This window comes from Lontra canadensis, unplaced genomic scaffold (genome assembly GCF_010015895.1).
Source record: "Lontra canadensis isolate GAN:19392208 unplaced genomic scaffold, GSC_riverotter_1.0 scaffold153, whole genome shotgun sequence".
Lineage (NCBI taxonomy): Eukaryota > Metazoa > Chordata > Mammalia > Carnivora > Mustelidae > Lontra > Lontra canadensis.
In genome coordinates this window covers 2,879,165-2,898,107 of record NW_022631147.1, presented here as the reverse complement: position 1 = coordinate 2,898,107, position 18,943 = coordinate 2,879,165, and the positions used below count along the sequence as shown (strand labels likewise).

The 18,943-nt window shown below is 39.9% G+C and overlaps 1 protein-coding gene across 1 annotated transcript in view; it reads right to left on the bottom strand.

The window, feature by feature from the left end:
* USP18 (ubiquitin specific peptidase 18) overlaps positions 1-18,943 on the bottom strand; it is a 51,699-nt gene that overhangs the window by 21,581 nt on the left and 11,175 nt on the right. The window contains 7 exon segments of the mRNA XM_032844399.1: positions 230-325; positions 689-835; positions 1,127-1,206; positions 3,624-3,769; positions 10,356-10,452; positions 12,512-12,739; positions 12,742-12,770. Coding sequence (XP_032700290.1) covers positions 230-325; positions 689-835; positions 1,127-1,206; positions 3,624-3,769; positions 10,356-10,452; positions 12,512-12,739; positions 12,742-12,770 — 823 coding nt within the window.

Here is an 18,943-nt window from a genome sequence, read left to right as displayed (position 1 = left end):
ATGCTTAACCAACGGAGCCACCCAGGCATCCCTTCTCTTATCTTTTAAAAGGCTCTGCCCCTCTCAGTGATGGGCATCTGAAAATCAGGATCCCCAGATCCCAGATACTAGCCAGAATATAGATTACCTCCCTCAACCAACACATGGTACCCTTTATGAAATCTCTATCAGAAAATCCACTAAAGGCAACTCCAAACTATGGCAGCATCTGGTTTCAAAGAGTGAGTACCTGTTTCCCACAAGTCTTTTTCCCACATTTCTCACAGAAACATTTGCTTTTGCCTGATAATTCCCTGGGTTGGAAGAAACATCGAAGGGCATCCTCCTGTTTCAGAAGATCAAAGAAAAATCAGAGTTAGTATTTACCACCCTACAGATGAGGATAAAAGTTTTTCTTCTGGTTCTCTCTGTGTCCTCCCCCCTGGCCCAGTGTGGTGCATGTGGCAGGATCTCCAAAAGGACCTAGTGACTGGATTGATAAATAAGAGGGAGCACTTGTTAAGGTAGCAGTGTGAGGAAAGAAAGTAAAAGGAAACAAAATTTTTTTCACCAAATCAAAGGAGAAACAGAACTGTGCAAAAGAAATAGAAATTACTTTTTAAAAGGCAATGGTGGATTAAAGAAGTAAGGGCACACTGGCAGCACCGGGTTTATGGGAACAGAAAATTCACCAAAAGAAATCCTTTACCAGTGTTTTCAGGGGTTTTGAGTCCATATCAAAAAGAGGAAGGGGGAGGGTCAACATGCTACTGTTTCTGCTCCTTTCCACAGTACATTCAAGGCAAACCAAGGACTCCTTCACCCGGATTGTATACAGGGCCTGCAGCCTCTCTACCTATAAGAGAGAGAAGGTGAGAGGAAAGAAGGGTACAAAGTCATAAACAAAACAAGTCAAGTCAATTTCCAGAAATTGTAGCCATCAAACAGAAGCTCCAAAAATGGTAGTCACTGATGCTCTTTGCTCTTCAAAAAGGTGCAAAATAATAACAGTAATAATATTATGGAATTGTGATAAGCATCATACATGGATTTCTCTTTTAATCCTCTCTATACATTATATTGATTGCTGGATGAGCTAAATGAGCAGCATCTTAAACTTCTGAGTTCTCTGGTTCTAGGATCTCACCAGGTCCACATCTGTGATTTGGTCCTTAATTAGGTTCCAGACTGTGAGGTAGAGTTGAGCAGCATCATGCTGGACAAACACTGGACAAAGAGAAAAGTAACAGCCCAGTCAGTGAGGTCACCAAGGGACAATTCTCATGCATGCCCTTGTGCCCTAGCTACCTACATGTACATGAACATTCACCATTTTGTCCTCTCCCAGCCCTCAACATCACCACCAACCCCCACTTTAGTTAGGCATTAAAAATGAAAAATAAGAGAATTAAAGAGGGCAGGTGATATAATGAGCACTGGGTGTTATAGTGAATTAATGAATCATTGAATATTATATCAAACCAAATGATGTACTATACTTGGCTAATTTAATATAAATGAAAAAATAATAAAAAAGAGAAATTGCAAATTAAAATAATGAGATACTGCTACAAACTTATCAGAATGGCCAAAATGTAAAACACCAACATAGTACTAGAAGGCCTAGCCTCATTTTTCAGACAACAGAAAGAAATAAAAAACATTCAAATTGGCAAAGAAGAACTAAAACATATTCATCAGGGATATTGGTCTGAGATTCTCCTTTTCGATGGGGTCTTTGCCTGGGTGGGGATTGGGTAATGCTGGCTTCATAAAAAGAGTCTGGAAGTTTTCCTTCATGAAAAAAAATGTTCAGCACCATTAGCCATCAGGGAAATTCAAATCAAAACCACATTGAGATACCACCTTACACCAGTTAGAATAGCTGAAATTAACAAGACAAGAAACAACAAGTGCTGGAAAGGATGTGGAGAAAGGGAAACCCTCTTACACTGTTGGTGGGAATGCAAGTTGGTGCAACCACTTTGGAAAACAGTGTGGAGATTCCTTAAGAAATTAAATATAGCGCTACCATATGACCCTGCAATTACACTACTGGGTATTTACCACAAAGATACAGATGTAGTGAAAAGAAGAGCCATCTGTACCCCAGTGATCACAGCAGCAATGACCAGTCACCAAACTGTGGAAAAAACCAAGATGCCCTTCAACAGATGAGTGGATAAAGAAGATATGGTCCGTATATACAAAGGAATATTACGCCTCCATCAGAAAGGATGAATACCCAACTTTTGTATCAACATGGATGGGACAGGAAGAGATTATGCTGAGTGAAATAAGCAGAGAAAGTCAATTATCATATGGTTTCACTTACTTGTGGAGCATAGAGAATAACATGGAGGACATTAGAAGAAGGAAAGGAAAAATGAACTGGGAGAAATGGAAGGGGGAGATGAACCATGAGAGTACTGTGGACGCTGAGAAACAAACTGAGGGTTTGGGAAGGGAGGGGGTGGGGAGATGGGTGAGCCGGGTGGTGGGTATTAAAAGAGGGCACATATTGCATGGAGCACTGGGTGTGGGGTATAAACAATGAATCTTGGAACACTGAAAAAATAAAATAAAGTTTTTTAAAAAGTGACAAAATCATAAAACACCTAAGAACAAAAAAAAAAAGAAAGAAAGAAAATGGAGGAGTATAGAGGGAGGGAGGGGAAAATATAACAAGATTAAGTCAGAAAGGGAGATAAACCATAAAAGAGTCTTAACTAGAGGAAACACCTGAGGGTTGTTGGAAGAGAAGGGGTGGAAATGTCCAATATAATGAGCATTGGATGCTATACACAACTGATGAGTCTGCTTTTGAAACTAATAATACACTATATGTTAATTAATTGAATGTAAATAAAATTTTAAAAAATAAAGAAATAGTGGCTGAGACTTCCCAAATCTAGGGAGAGATTTAGACATCAAAGTTCATGAAGCTCTTAGGTCCCCAGACACATTCAACTCAAACAGATATTCTCCAAGACACATCAATAGCAAAACTTTTAAAAATCAGTGACAAGCAACTAATGAATCATTGAATACTACATCAAAAATTAATGATGTACTTACTATATGTTGGCTAATTGAACTTAATAAAAAATCAATGACAAGGATTAAAATCATTATGAGAAAGGGACCTTATCACTTACAAGGGAAGCTCCCATAAGGCTATCATTGGAATTTTTAGCACAAACCTTACATGTCAAGAGACAGTGGAATGACATATTCAAAGTGATAAAAGGAAAACACTGCCAGTCAAGAAAACTTTACTTTAGAAATGAGAGAGAGATAAAGACTTACCCAAACAAACGCTGAGGGAGTTCATTACCACTACACTTGCCTTACAAGAAATTGCTAAAGGGAGCTCAGTTTAACCCAAAGAAAGGACCTTAACTCTAAAAAGGAAAATGACTGAATAAGTCATTTTGAAACTTCTTACAAAGAAAAGCGTAGGTCCAGAATTGGCTTAATTCTACCAAACACCTAAAGAACTAATACCTATACCTTCGCAAATGCTTCCAAAACAAAGAAGAGGAGGTAACAGCAGCTGACTCATTCATTGAGGCATTCCCCCTCCTTCCCCTTCCTAACTTCTTCCCCCTCCCTCTCTTTCAGAGCTGAGAAGGCTATCTTACTTGGAACATTGTACTTCTGGAGACAGCAGGCAAGCTCCATAGGTTGCACTGCTTTCTGCCGGCTGTCCTGCATCTTCTCCAGTAGTAAGAGCAACTGGAAAGGGACACTTCTCCTCTGCTCTTCTGTTCCCCTTGGTACTGTTATCCTGCCAAATAAGAACATCCATGAACCTCTTTATCCCCACAGTTCCCAATGCTAGATGCATACTGGAATCACTTGAGGGAATTTCCAAAACTCTCCATGTCCAGGCCACTTGGGAGACTAACAAAATCAGAATTTTTTTTAGTCAGAATTTCTGATGGTGGGGCCCAGTTATCAGAATTTTTGTTTCCCAGATGATTTAAATATATACAAGGTTGAGAAGCACCAAATTAGCTAACTGGCTATGGAGAGTATCTTTTCAAGGAGAGGATAAGACAACTCTTGCCTTACCCCTCTCCCAACTCTGCCCAATAATCACACTTAAATGAAGGGCAAATGAAGAGAGTCCTGGGTCCACATCAATGTGGCAATACAGCAAAATGTCCAGGCTGAAGTACTCCAAAGTGAAAAGGCAAATACCAATTTAGGTCCTGGCAATAAAGGACATGAGGGAATGTCAGGGTTTTTTTTAAATAACTTATTTAATTATAGGCATCTCTCACTGCCCAAGCCAATAGAAGGAGGAACACAACTAGTCCCAGGAACACAACTAGAGAACTATCAAGTAGACCTGAAGACAGAACAAACTCCACAACTAAAGGGAAAGAAGAGGCCACATCAAAGAATGTAGAAAGTGCAGAGGTGTGGTTTAGGGGAGAAAAAGACTGCAGGTGCTGCAGAGGGAAGGGAGCCATGGTCATGGAGAAGGGGAAGAAAGAAAGGAGTACACAGGAGAACACACAAGGAGAACATTTCCCCAAAGCCATTGGTTTAGAAAATGATAGGGGTAAAATTTCATGAGTTCTTGCAATCAGCATCTGGAACCACAGCCAGAGATCAGAGGGCCAGAGCCGAGATCAGAGGGCTTGACTGAGATAGAGCCTAGAGGTCACTGTGCTGTTCATGGAGAGAAGACAGGAAACAACCTGAGGGGCAGACAGCATGGAAACAGGGATTTAAAGCACGCCTGGGGCACACAACGGGGAGATTATTTGCTCCTCTCAGAGCACATTCCTGAGAGGAAGCATGTACAGGGACATCACTCAGGAATAAAAGAGCCAGGTGGCACCATTTCCCTCCCCCACCCTTCAGCATGAACACAGAGCCACCTGTGGGAAGCAGGTGTATCAACACTGGCTGCCTAACTTATCTACACCAAGACCCATACCTCTGAGCTCCAGTAAAACAACCCTTCTCAGTCATGCTTCTCTAAGTCTCAGAGTGGTGAGCCCCTCCCCCAGAAGACCAGCACAAACCCCTGCCCATAGCACACCTCCCAACCAGAGAGTCCTGCAGGACCTCAGTTGTGGAGGAGGTGGTGACAGGTCTCATTTCACAAGCAAACCAGGGCACATCTAGTTAAAGCTCACCACCTAGTTAAAATTCAGGCCAGAGATAAAAAAACACTGATCACAGCAGGCAAGGAGAGCTTCTTTAAATGACTGGCCTGAAGGATAGGGCAACCAAAACAACAACAGAGCACATACAGCACACACAGGAGACACTCCCTGAAGCAGCAGGCCCTGAACATTACGGGACCTCTCTTTATTAGTTCATTACTTTCAGGAAGAGGAGACACAACTGACTTTTCTAACACAGAGAAGCAGGCAGAGACTTAGACACAACAGGAAGACACAGGAATTTATCCCAATGAAAGCACAAGGTAAGGCCATAGCTAGAGATCTGAATGAAACAGATACAAGTAACATGCCTGAGGGAAAACTTAAAGCAATGATCATAAGGATACTCATTGGGCTTGAGAAAAGAATGAAAGACATCAGTGAGACCCTTATCACAGAGATAAAAGAGTTAAAGAAAAAAACAAAGATGAAGAGTGCAATAAATGAAATTAGAAACCTGCCTGATGCAATGAACAGCAGACTGGAAGAACCAGAGGAATGAATTAATGACTTAGAAAACAAAGTAGTGGAAAGCAATGAAGCTGAACAAAAGAAAGAAAAAAGAATTATGTAACATGAGAATAGACTTACAGAACTCAGGAACTGAGTTATTAGTGTAATAACATTTGTTTTATAGGAGTCCCAGAAGAAGAGGGAGAACAGGGGACAGAAAATTTATTTAAGAATAAAATAGCTATAAGAGTTTCTAGGACAAACAAAAACTAAAAGAATTTGTGAACATTAAACCAGCCCTACAAGAATTATCAAAGGGTATCCCTTGAGTGAACAGAGAGCCCAAAAGTAACAAAAACTGGAAAGGAACAGAGACAATCTACACAAACAGCAACTGTACAGGTAATACAATGGCACTCACTTCATACCTTTCAATAATTACTCTGAATATAAATGGACTAAATGCTCCAATAAAAATACAGGGTATCAGGAAGGATAGAAACACAAGACCCATCAATAAGCTGCTTACAGGACACTGACTTTAGGTCCAAAGACACCTCCAGATTGAAAGTGAAGGAGTGGAGAAAAATTTATCATGCCAATGGACACCCAAACAAAGCTGGAGTAGCCATCCTTGTATCAGACAAACTATTTTAAACCAAAGACTGTAATAAGCGATGAAGAAAGACAGTCTATCATAATAAAATATCAACCTCAATGGAGAAAACCTGACAGCTTTTCCCCTAAGGTCATGAACAGGACAGAGACAGAACACTCTCATCACTGCTGTTCAACATAGTACCAGAAGTCCTAGCCTCAGCAATCAGGCAACAAAAAGAAATAAAAGGCATCCAAATAGGAAAAGAAGTGTGTGTGATATAATGGAATATTACTTTGCCATAAAAAAGAATGAATTCTTGCCATTTGCAACAACACAGATAGAGGAAGTAATAATATGCTAAATGAAAATAAGTCAGTCAGAGAAAGACAAATACCATATGATTGCACTAATTTATGGAATTTAAAAAACAAAAAAAATGAGCATGGGGTAAAAAGAAAGAGAGGGGTCAACTAAGAAGCAGACTCTTAACTACAGAGAACAAAATGCTGGTTACTAGAAGGGAGGTGGGTAGGGGGATGGGTGAAATATATGACGCGGATTAAGGAGGGCACTTGTGGTGTGCACCAAGTGATGTAGGGAAGTGTTCAATCACTATATTGAACCCCTGAAACTAATATTACATGGTGTGTTAACTAATTGGCATTTAAATTAAAAACTTAGGGGCGCCTGGGTGGCTCAGTGGGTTAAAGCCTCTGCCTTCCGCTCAGGTCATGATCCTGGGGCCCAGGGATCAAGCCCTGCATCGGGCTCTCTGCTCAGCAGGGAGCCTGCTTCCTCCTCTCTCTATGCCTGCCTCTCTGCCTACTTGTGATCTCTGTCTGTCAAATAAATAAATAAAAACATTTTAAAAATTAATTAATTAATTAATTAATTAAAAACTTAAAAAAATAATCTAGTGGCAAGAAAAAACTTACTAAAAATAATTTAATCAATTAATAAGTAAATCAACATTTTTTAAAAAGAATGTGTGATGAAGTATGTACATGTATAAACATATATACACACATATATACACTGTGTGTGTGTGTGTGTGTGTGTGTGTGTTCTGTTTGAGAGAAATCAATGGAGAGATGCAGGGGCCTACTTGTTGATTTATTCCTTCTCTGAAATTTCTGATATTGATCTAGTCCCAACACTGTTTTAACCAAATCAGTGGCTGTCAAACCTGGCTGTAGTTTCAAATCACCTGGGGAGTCTTTAAAAGTACCAGTGCCCATACGTGGAATTTAAGAAACAAAACAGGGGCATCACGTTGCCTGATTTCAAGCTTTATTACAAAGCTGTGATCACCAAGACAGCATGGTACTGGCACAAAAACAGATACACAGGCCAGTGGAATAGAGTAGAGAGTCTAGATATGGATCCGCAACTCTATGGTCAAATAATCTTTGACAAAGCAGGAAAAAATATCCAGTGGGGGGAAAAAAAAGACAGTCTCTTCAATAAATGGTGCTGGGAAAATTGGACAGCTATGTATAGAAGAATGAAAATCGACCATTCTCTTACACCTTACACAATAATGAACTTGAAATGGATAAAAGACCTCAACATGAGGCAGGATTCTATCAAAATCCTACAGGAGAACATAGGTAGTAACCTCTTTGAAATCAGACACAGCAACTTCTTTCAAGACACTTCTCCAAAGACAAAAGAAACAAAAGCGAAAATGAACTTTTGGGACTTCTTCAAGATAAAATCTTCTGCACAGCAAAGGAAACAGTCAACAAAACAAAGAGGCAACCAATGGAATGGGAGAAGATACTCACAAATGACACTACAGACAAAGGGCTGATATCCAAGATCTATAAAAAAATTCTCAAACTCAACACCCTAAAAACAGATAAACATATCAAAAATGGGCAGAAGACATGAACAGACACTTCTCTAAAGAAGATATACAAATGGCTAACGGACACATGAAAAAATGTTCATGATCATTAGCCATCAGGGAGACTCAAATCAAAACCATATTGAGATACCACCTTACACCAGTTAGAATGGCCAAAATTAATAAGACAAGAAACAAGTGTTGGCAAAGATGTGGAGAAAGGGGAACCCTCTTACAGTATTGGTGGGAATGCAAGTTGGTGTAGCCACTGTGGAAAACAGTGTGGAGATTTTTTAAGAAAGTAAAAATAGAACTACCCTATGACCCTGCAATTGCACTACCGGGTATTTACCCAAAGATACAGATGCAGCGAAAAGAAGGGCCATATATACCCCAATGTTCATAGCAGCAATGGCCACAATCACCAAACTGTGGAAAGAGCCAAGATGCCCTTCAACAGATGAATGGTTGAAGATGAGGTTCATATATACAATGGAATATTACACCTCCATCAGAAAAAATGAACATTCAACTTTTCTATCAACATGGATGGGACTGGAGGAGATTATGCTGAGTGAAATAAGTCAGGCAGAGAAATCAATTATCATATGGTTTCACTTACTTGTGGAACATAAGGAATAACACGGACAACATTAGGAGAAAAATAGGAAGAGTGAATTGGGGGAAATCGGAGGGGGAGATGAACCAGAAGAGACTGTGGACCCTGAGAAACAAACTGAGGGTTTTGGAAGGGAAGGGGGTGGCGAGATGGGTGAGTCTTGTGGCGGGTTTTAAGGAGGGCAGATATTTCATGCAGCACTGGGTGTGGTGCATAACCAATGAATCTTGGAACACTGAAAAAATAAAATGTAAAAAACAATAATAATGGCTAAAAGACACATGAAAAAATGTTCATCATCACTAGCCATCAGGGAGATTCAAATCAAAACCACATTGAGATACCACCTTACACCAGTTAGAATGACCAAAATTAACAAGACAGTAAACAACATGTGTTGGAGAGGATGTGGACAAACGGGAACCCTCTTACACTATTGGTGGGAATGCAAGTTGGTGCAGCCACTTTGGAAACCAGTGTGGAGATTCCTTAAGAAATTAAAAATAGAGCTTCCCTATGACCCTGCAATTGCACTACAGGGTATTTACCCCAAAGACACAGATGTAGTGAAAAGAAGGGCCATCTGTACCCTAATGTTCATAGCAGCAAAGGCCACAGTCGCCAAACTGTGGAAAGAACCAAGATGCCCTTCAATGGACGAATGGATAAAGATGTGGTGCATTTATACTATGGAGTATTATGCCTCCATCAGAAAGGATGAATACCCAACTTTTATATCAACATGGATGGGACTGGAAGAGATTATGCTGAGTGAAATAAGTCAAGCAGAGAAAGTCAACTATCATATGGTTTCACTTATTTGTGAAGCATAAGGAATAACATGGAGGACATGGGAAGATGGAGAGGAGAAGGGAGTTGGGGGAAATTGGAGGGGTATATGAACCATGAGAGAACTGTGGACTCTGAGGAACTAACTGAGGGTTTTGGAGGGGAGGAGGGTGGGAGATTGCATGAGCCTGGTGGTGGGTATTGTTGAGGGCACATATTGCACGGAGCACTGGGTGTAGTGCATAAACAATGAATTCTGGAACACTGAAAAGAAATTTAAAAAATAATAAGAGTAATTTAAATTAAAAAACAATAATAATAAAAAATAAAAATAAATTAAAAAAATAAAAGAAGCAAAACAGGTGAACATAGGGGGGAGGGAAGGAAAAATAAAATAAGACAAAATTGGAGAGGGAGACAAACCATAAGAGACTCTTAACTATAGGAAACAAACAGGTTTGTTGGAGGGGAGGTAGGTGGAGGGATTGGGTAACTGGGTGATGGGCATTAAAGGGGGCACTTGATGAAGTGAGCACTAGGTGTTATACGCAACTGATGAACCACAAAATTCTACCTCTGAAACTAGTAATAAACTATATGTTAATTAAATGGATTTTAAATTAAAAACAAAACAAAAAATTAATTAATTAAAGTAAAAAATAAAAGTACCAGTACCTGAACTGAAACCAAATATCTGGTGGTAGAAATAGGTATTCATATTTCTTTTTAAACTTCTTAGGTGGTTACAGAGTGTAGTCTAGATTGTTTAGAACAAGATCTTTTCTCTGGCAACCATTCAAAGAAGATTTTTTTAAAGTATAAGTCACTGTGAAAAATTGAACATATGAAAATGTAGAATAATATACATGTTAGTCTTACCTCTTCAATATCTTGATGAAGCCCACATTCATAATTAATACCTGAATCAGGGAGTTAAGACAGCAGGTCTGGCCAATGTTGTGTAAACCAACCAGGCCTATAGGGGGAAAAGAAAAAAACATACTGAGGACAAGGGCAAGCTAAGGGACTTAACAAAAATCAGATGGTTTTCTAAGATCTACCAAGGTCATGAAATCCTGCAAAATACTCTCAGAGGTACAAAGACTTCACAAAAGAGCTTGCAAACAAACTGGAGAGGAGAGATAAAGCATTCGATTCTGAAAAGCAAAATAGCAGTAAAACTTTTTTAAAGAAAGTCAAAGTGCTACCTGCAGTGCCTTATTTGGATGTCTGTGGAGTCTTGGAAGCTTGACTACCTTATGTTCTCCTACAAACAGACCTGGAGAGCTTGTTTGGAGGTTCTAGAAGGGGAGCACAGTGACTTGTATACCCTTGACAGAAAAACAGCCCTCCTGTATCGGGGAAAGTTGTCCTCTTTGGACTGAGCATGCAGCTTCAGGAGGGATGCATGTGGAGTGGTGAGGGAGGAAGGGGACACCTGCCTTGACATCCAGATCAGCCAAATCAACCCTGGAAATCAATGAGGTGACAGATCTCACAGCCAGATCATCCTCACATCCAGCAGTAAAACTTTTAATAATTCATTAGGAAAAGAGAGTTGTCACAAGAAACACTATTATAATTGACTTTCTCTGCTTGACTTATTTCATGCAGCATAATCTTCTCCAGTCCCGTCCATGTTGACAGAAAAGTTAGGCATTCATCCTTTCTGATGGCTACGTAATATTCCATTGTATATATGGACCACATCTTTATCCATTTGTCTGTTGAAAGGCATCTTAGCTCTTTCCACAGTTTGGTGATTGTAGACATTGCTACTATAAACATTAGTGTACATATGGCCCTTCTTTTCACTGCATCTGTATCTTTGGGGTAAATACCCATAGTGCAATTACAGGGTCATAAGGTAGCTCTATTTTTAATTTTTGAGGAATCTCTACACTGTTTTCCACAGTGGCTACACCAACTTGCATTCCCACCAGCAGTGTGGGACATAAGGAATTACATGGACGACATTAGGAGAAGGGAAGGAAAAGTGAATTGGGGGAAATTGGAGCGGGGGATGAACCACGAGAGACTGGGGACTCTGAGAAACAAACTGAGTGTTTTAGAGGGGAGGAGGTGGGGGTATGGGTGAGCCCGGTGGTAGGTATTAAGGAGTTCACGTATTGCATGGAGCACTGGGTGTGGTTCATAAACAACGAATCTTGGAACACTGAAAAAATAAAATAAAATTAAAAAAAAGAAACAGTATTATGTGATGTCAAATGAGTAGTACAAGCAATCGTTATAAGAGCAAAGACAAAGAAAGAAACACTACAGAAAGCATAACTGGGAGCATTTTGAGTTCTTCCCACTCAAGCTGTTCCCTATAGAGTTGAGTCAGAATGAGCATCTATGGAGCTTATAGATAAAAGTAATTTCCTAGCTAGTCTATTTCAGACTCCAGTGGAAAGGCTGAAAGAAATCAGGGGGGAAAAAAGTTCTGGGGGAAATTCACTAATCTAAACTCACTTCCAGAGGCCAGATGCCAAAAGGAACTTATGAAGATGTGAGAAAACCAAAAGACAGCATTTCTCTGATGTACTAGGAACCAACCTCTCTTTTCCCAACTCAACTTGGACACAGCTGACCGCACAAGGTGAGAAATTTAAGAGGGAGGGAATTCCACTAATCTCAGAGTTCCTGAGGAAGTAGTTTTGAGTATGTGATTAAGATGAAAAAAATCCAGGGACAGCAAGTAATCACAGATTTTGGCTCCTGAATCAGCAGAAAGAAGAACCTTGCCTCTAGATATCCTAGCACACAGGTGTAATAGTAAAGGCAAGAACTAATGCTGGCTGCTGTTATATGCCAAGCTATAACTCAAAGCACTTTCCACAGATTATCTCACTTACCCCTCCCAACAACCCTATGTGCTCAGTACTATGATTATTCCCATTCTACAGATGCAGAAATGGAGGCATACGAAATCAGGAGTCTTTAACCACAAAGATCTACTACTTCAGAGTATAGTGGGTGAGCAAAGCATTTCTATGCAATCAAAAAGAGAAAAATGTGAGGAATCTAATGACCATGGGGAGAGTCCCAGGCACTGAGGCGCTCCTTTAGTTGCTCCTTCTTCCTCTTCATGTTGTTCTCTTCCTTCTTCTCCATGGGTTCTGCTGAGAAATGCTGAGACTCAGCCAGGATGCACTGGCAAATTTCCTCAGGGACTCCAGCACCTGACTCATTAGCGATCACTCCAAAATCCCCAGGCCACTGGCTGCCCAGCCTGTCTTCAGGACTGCACACTCCAGGAAGAGCTCACATAAGTCAGCGTTGGTGGGAGTTCTGTGAAAACACACCACAAGTAGGTAAGGATAAGGGAAGAGGGAAAGCATATTCATGTGATCAGTTCTAATTCCAAAGAGACAAGCAGATGTGGATGGAACTCTAGTGTATTATGCTAAGTGAAATAAGTCAGAGAAGGACAAATACCATATGATCTCACTCATATGTGGAATTTAAGAAAGAAAGTAGATGAACATATGGGAAGGGGAAAAAGAGAAAAAGGAGAGAGGAAAACAAGCAATAAGTGACTCTTAAGGGAAGAGAACATACTGAGGGTTGATGGAGGGAGATTTGGGGGAGATGGGCTAGATGGGTGATGGGTGTTAAAGAAGGCACTTATCTGCAACGACATGGATGGAACTAGAGGGTATTATGATAACTAAAATAAGTCAATCAGAGAAAGACAAATACCCTATGTTTTCACTTATATGTGGAATTTAAGAAACAAAACAGATAAGGGAAGGAAAAATAAAATAAGATAGAAACAGAGAGAGGGGGGTGCCTGGGTGGCTCAGTCGGTTGGGCATCTGCCTTCAGCTCAGGTCATGATCCCAGGGTCCTGAGATCAGACCCCACATCTGGCTTCCTGTTCAGCAAGGAGCCTGCTTCTTCCTCTCCCTCTGCAGCTCCCCCTGATTGTTCTCTCTCTGGCAAATAACTAAATAAAATCTTAAATTTAAAAAAAAAAAACAGAAAGAGATGCAAACCTTAAGAGACTCTTAGCTATAGGAAACAAACAAGGTTGCTGGAGGGGAGGTGGATGGAGTGATGGGGTAACTGGGTGATGGACATTAAGAAGGGCACTTGATATAATGAGCACTAGGTGTAATACGCAACTGATGAATCACGACATTCTACCCCTGAACTAATAATACACTATATGTTAACTAAATGGAATTTAAATTAAAATTTTAGAAAGGGAGGGAATGAGGGGGAGAGGAAAAAAAGGCTGACTTGTGATGAGCACTGGGTTATATGTAAGTAAAGAATCACTGAATTCTACTCCAAAAACCAATACTGCACTGTCTGGTTTTTTTTAAACAGAGTGAGAGAGAGACCACAAGAGTGGGGTGAGGGGTAGAGGGAGAAGCAGGCCCCCCACAAGGAAGGAGCCTGATGCAGGGCTCAATCCCAGGACTCTGGGATCATGACCTGAGCTGAAGGCAGACACTTAACCAACTGAGTGACTGAGATGCCCCTACTGCACTGTATGTTAACTAACAAAATTAAAAAAAAAAAAACAGACAAGTCTTGGAAAGAAATGTTTGACTTATAAAGCTCTAGGGCTAGAAATGACAACTAGGCTAGATACTCCTTACCTTTGTCTCACATGTTTCCATTTTCTTCTTCAGAACAGACTGCCATATAACTCTTTCCCACAGGTTCTCTACTCTGACAAATAGCACAATATGAACCAAGGGGGTCCAGATCAGAAACCTGGGTGTCTCCTTTCTCCTCACTCCCTGGCCCAAACAATCATTGAGGACTGTCAACTCCACCACCTAAAGGCCGCTCACAAGCACTCTCCTTGCTATCTATACCCTTGACTTCCTGGGAAGCCTGTCCTGACTCCCCACATGAAGCCTACATGTTGTCTGTGTGTCCATACACCTTGTACTCAGAGCTAATCAAGTAATTGGTTCACTATATTCTATTGTGGGGAATAGCTATCTCTCCACTTGTAGTGGACAGTGATGCACCACTCACACTCTTCCTGCAGGACCAACATGATTTCTTAGGCTGAGGGGAACACAGCTTGACAGCTCCCCACTCAGTCCCTGTCCAATAATCTACCCTTGAAAAGAAGTTTATCCCTATACAATGACTGGACAATAGCAGGTATAAAATCTTACCACCTTGCCTCAAGATGAAATAGCTTTGAAGGGTCAGCCAGCCCCAGAGTTCCCCTTAAGAACAGCTGAAGCCTCTGCTGCAACTATTTGGCAGCCCTTCCCTCTGTCTTTCCCTGCTTTGCTCACGTCTCCCAGATGTTGTTCCCATGGGTACTCCCCAGTAATCTCCTGCATACCCATCTCAGAGTTTCAGCATCTGACCTGAGACCCTAAACTGTGAGCATCTGGAAGGCAGGGAGTGTGTATCTTCAACTGCTTCCTTTACACTTAGCACAGAGTTTTGTGAGCATTCAGTAAATAACCACTGAATGAATGAATGAACACATGAAAGAATAAGGACTTGTATGGAACAAAGAAATGTTTTCAAATACTTAAAAGGCTATCATGTGGAAGTGATATAATTAGACTTACTTAGATTTCTTGTCTTTGGGACATGAGGATGGAGGAGGTCAAACTACCTAAAATGTGAAAACTACTAAGAAATAGATTTAATTTCAAAATAAAGAAAGTCAACTCCAGCAGCAGTAATTTGTCAGTAAGCAGAAGCTGGGCTAGCCCTTGAAAGAGAGAGGACAGAAAGGAATTGAAGGGTGGGTGGCGTGTGAGATCTCTTGTTTGCCTTCCAAACCTGAAGCCTGTGATTCTTTCTAGTTATTCATTTTAATTCAAGTGGAAGCATTCAAATATGTCCCACTGAATTATGTATTCTGGAGAATTACCACGGCAGCTGGAAAGAGAAGTCACTGCTGTTCCTAGAGAAAACAGTTCCCTTGTACATACACAAATGCCCACCAAGGAAAGAAATATATGTATTTTTAAAGATATTCATTATAATTTTTAAGGTTGTTTTTCTCAAATAATGCTAACTTATGAAGAATAATTGTAAAATGTAGAAATACAAAATGAAGAAAACATTAATCACTCATTGTCCCAGGACCTAAGGATAACCACTACTTGGTATGTAACAATCTTTTTTCCTATAAATAAGCAAACAAACAAACATTTATTTATGTGTGTGTGTGTATTTCTTTTTTTGAGAGAGAGAGAGCGGGAGAAGAATAGGAGAGGGAGAGGGAATCCCCAAGCAGGCTCCACAGTTAATGCCAAGTTCCATTTAGGGCTCGGTCACACGATCCTGAGATCATGACCTGAGCCAAAATCAAGAACCAAATACTTAACCAACTGAGCCACCCAGGTGTCCTCTTTCCTAAATATTTTTGACATGGCTGATATTTTACTGTTTTTCTCATTTCACATTATAACATAACTTTTCCCAAGCTCTTTATAAATACCTTTTGATGACTGATGTAGCAATAAAACTTTGTGGAATATTCTGGTTATTTTTCAATTTTTTACAATTATAACAAATACACTATAGTGAACATTTTTAGGCATAAAACTTTTCTCTACCTATTTGATGTCCCTCGTACAAACTAAAGGTCCATGGACACAACAAAACTTAGCTATAAATGAGGTCATATTAACCACATAAAGCAAATCCCCCTACTCTTTTACTTTCTCCTGACAACACAGATTTCAGCCACCTGTAAATGCTCCCAAGCATATTTTAGACTCTCAGGAGGAGACTCTTACGTGTTTTGGAACAAGTGACAATTATTGTACACTGCCACTACCACTCCAGAGTATCTGCGGAGTACCACAAACAATGCAAGGTAAAACAATTAATGAATTAAGGTTCCCTCCTCTTTCCAAGTAGGGGCTTGATGTGGAAGTGGGATACATGCCCAGCTCCTCCAACTGCCTTGTACCCTTTGATTTCACTGGACTCCTTCCGAAAGGGCTTATACTTCCACCTACAACTGCTCTCTGTCCAGGGTTCTGTGCCCAGGTCCATGCCCAGATCTAAACTGGGAAACATAAATTATATTGTCTTCTCTATGTCTCCCTTCTCTCCACTCAGAGGCACTTATGAAAGGTTTCCTCAGTTGTTTCCCTAACTCCATGCCAGTAACTCTGCAGCCCTCCAATTTATTTGACCACTAGAAACAACCAGCTGTTAAAAAAAAGAAAGAAAGAAAGAAAAGAAAAGAAACAACCAGATATTAAATCAAACTTTAAAAGAGATTCTTAGAAATGTAATTACAATGGGGTAATTGGGTGATGGGCATTAAGGAGGTCACAGGATGTGATGAGCATTGGGTGTTATACACAACTGATGGATTATTGAACACTACATCTGAAACTAATGATGTATGACATGTTGGCTAATTTAATTTAAATTTAAAAAAAGAAATGTAATTACAAGGTCAAAGTGTACAAAGTTTAAGGTTCTTTTTTTAAAGATTTTATTTATTTATTTGTCAGAGAGAGTGAGCACAGGCAGACAAAGTGGCAGGCAGAGACAGAGAGAGAAGCAGGCTCCCTGCCGAGCAAGGAGCTCAATGTGGGACTCGATCCCAGGATGCTGGGATCATGACCTGAGCCAAAGGCAGCTGCTTAACCAACTGAGCCACCCAGGCATCCCCAAAGTGTAAGGTTCTTAATACTGTTGCTAAATGCCTTGTACCAGTTTATACAATGACAGTGCAGTGTGAACAAACCATCAGGACTCAGTGGTTAAATGTAATAACCTAAGTTCACTGATGTTTACAAGAACAGGTTTTCATGGGGAAAAAAAGTGAGTCTGGAATTGAACTTATTTGGTTTTGTTATGTTTTGTTTTTAGGAATTGGGTTTATTAAAGAAGAAAGGGTATGGTTTGAAATAAGGGGCACCTTGAGGCAAGGCAAATGATATGAAAAGATCAGTGGTTCGGTCGCCAAACTGTGGAAAGAACCAAGATGCCCTTCAATGGACGAATGGATAAGGAAGATGTGGTCCATATACACTATGGAGTATTATGCCTCCATCAGAAAGGATGAATACCCAACTTTTGTAGCAACATGGACGGGACTGGAAGAGATTATGCTAAGTGAAATAAGTCAAGCAGAGAGAGTCAATTATCATATGGTTTCACTTATTTGTGGAGCATAAGAAATAGCATGGAGGACAAGGGGAGATGGAGAGGAGAAGGGAGTTGGGGGAAATTGGAAGGGGAGGTGAACCATGAGAGACTATGGACTCTGAAAAACAATCTGAAGGTTTTGAAGGGGCGAGAGGGTGGGAGGTTGGGGGAATCAGGTGGTGGGTATTAGAGAGGGCAGGGATTGCATGGAGCACTGGGTGTGGTGCAAAAACAATGAATACTGTTACACTGAAAAGAAATTTTTTTAAAAAATGAAAAAAAAAGAAAAGATCAGTGGTTGGGGGAGGAAAATGTGGGGAAAAGTGTACAAAGGATTATAAAAGCAGATTTGCATAGATGAGTCCAACCTAGGACTAGAATAAAATGTAAAAGTTCCAAAATTGTAATTTTTATAAAAAGTAACTGGTCACCAGTAGTCAGGTAAATGCAAATCATGACCACAGTGAGATACCATTTTATACTATTCAGTTGGCAACAATTAAGAATTCTGACTGAATCAAGTTTTGGAGGGGATGTAAATAAATAAGATCATTTATACACTATCAGGAGAGGGGTGTAAAATGGTGCAATCACTTGGGAAAACATTTTGTCATTATCTTGTAAAGTTAAACATTCACTGGGTGTTATACTGTACCAAGGAATCATTGAACATTATATCAAAAACCAATGGTATACTGTAACTTGGCTAATCGAATTTAAATTTAAAAAAAGTTAAACATTCACTTAACTTCAACCCAAAAATCCCAAGAGAAATTCTCATTTTTCCCTGGAGACATATATAAGAATGTTCTTGGCAGTACTATTTATAATAACAAAGACATGGAAAAAATGCAAGCACTCAACCCAATAGACAGAAGAATGGGTACATAAGCTGTAATAAATTTATACAAATGAAATAATATTCATCAGTTGCATTTGAAGAAACTATAGCACATGTCATAGTATGGGGACTCTTAGAAACATAATGTTGAGTCAAAATATATTCAAACTCAGGGAAAATGGAATATTATGTTGTTTAGGCATCAGTATATATGTGTGTAATAAAACTTTTTAAATAAATAGTGAAACCACAAGGATCAAGTAATGACTGACCTCTGGTGGGGAGGCAGAAGGATGAAACAAGTGAAGACTGTGTTATTTTGTTATTGCTAGCAACAGTCTAGTTTGGGGATGAAGAGGTTTCCTAAGGGCTTTGTTATTAATTAATTAAGTAATTAATTGGGACTTGGGGTCAAGGCTAATGGTCTGAGGAAGACATAGTCTAACATATGCCAGAAAGAATCATTCACTCTGTAGAGATCTCATGCCACAGCTCAAGCAGTTAAGACAGAACT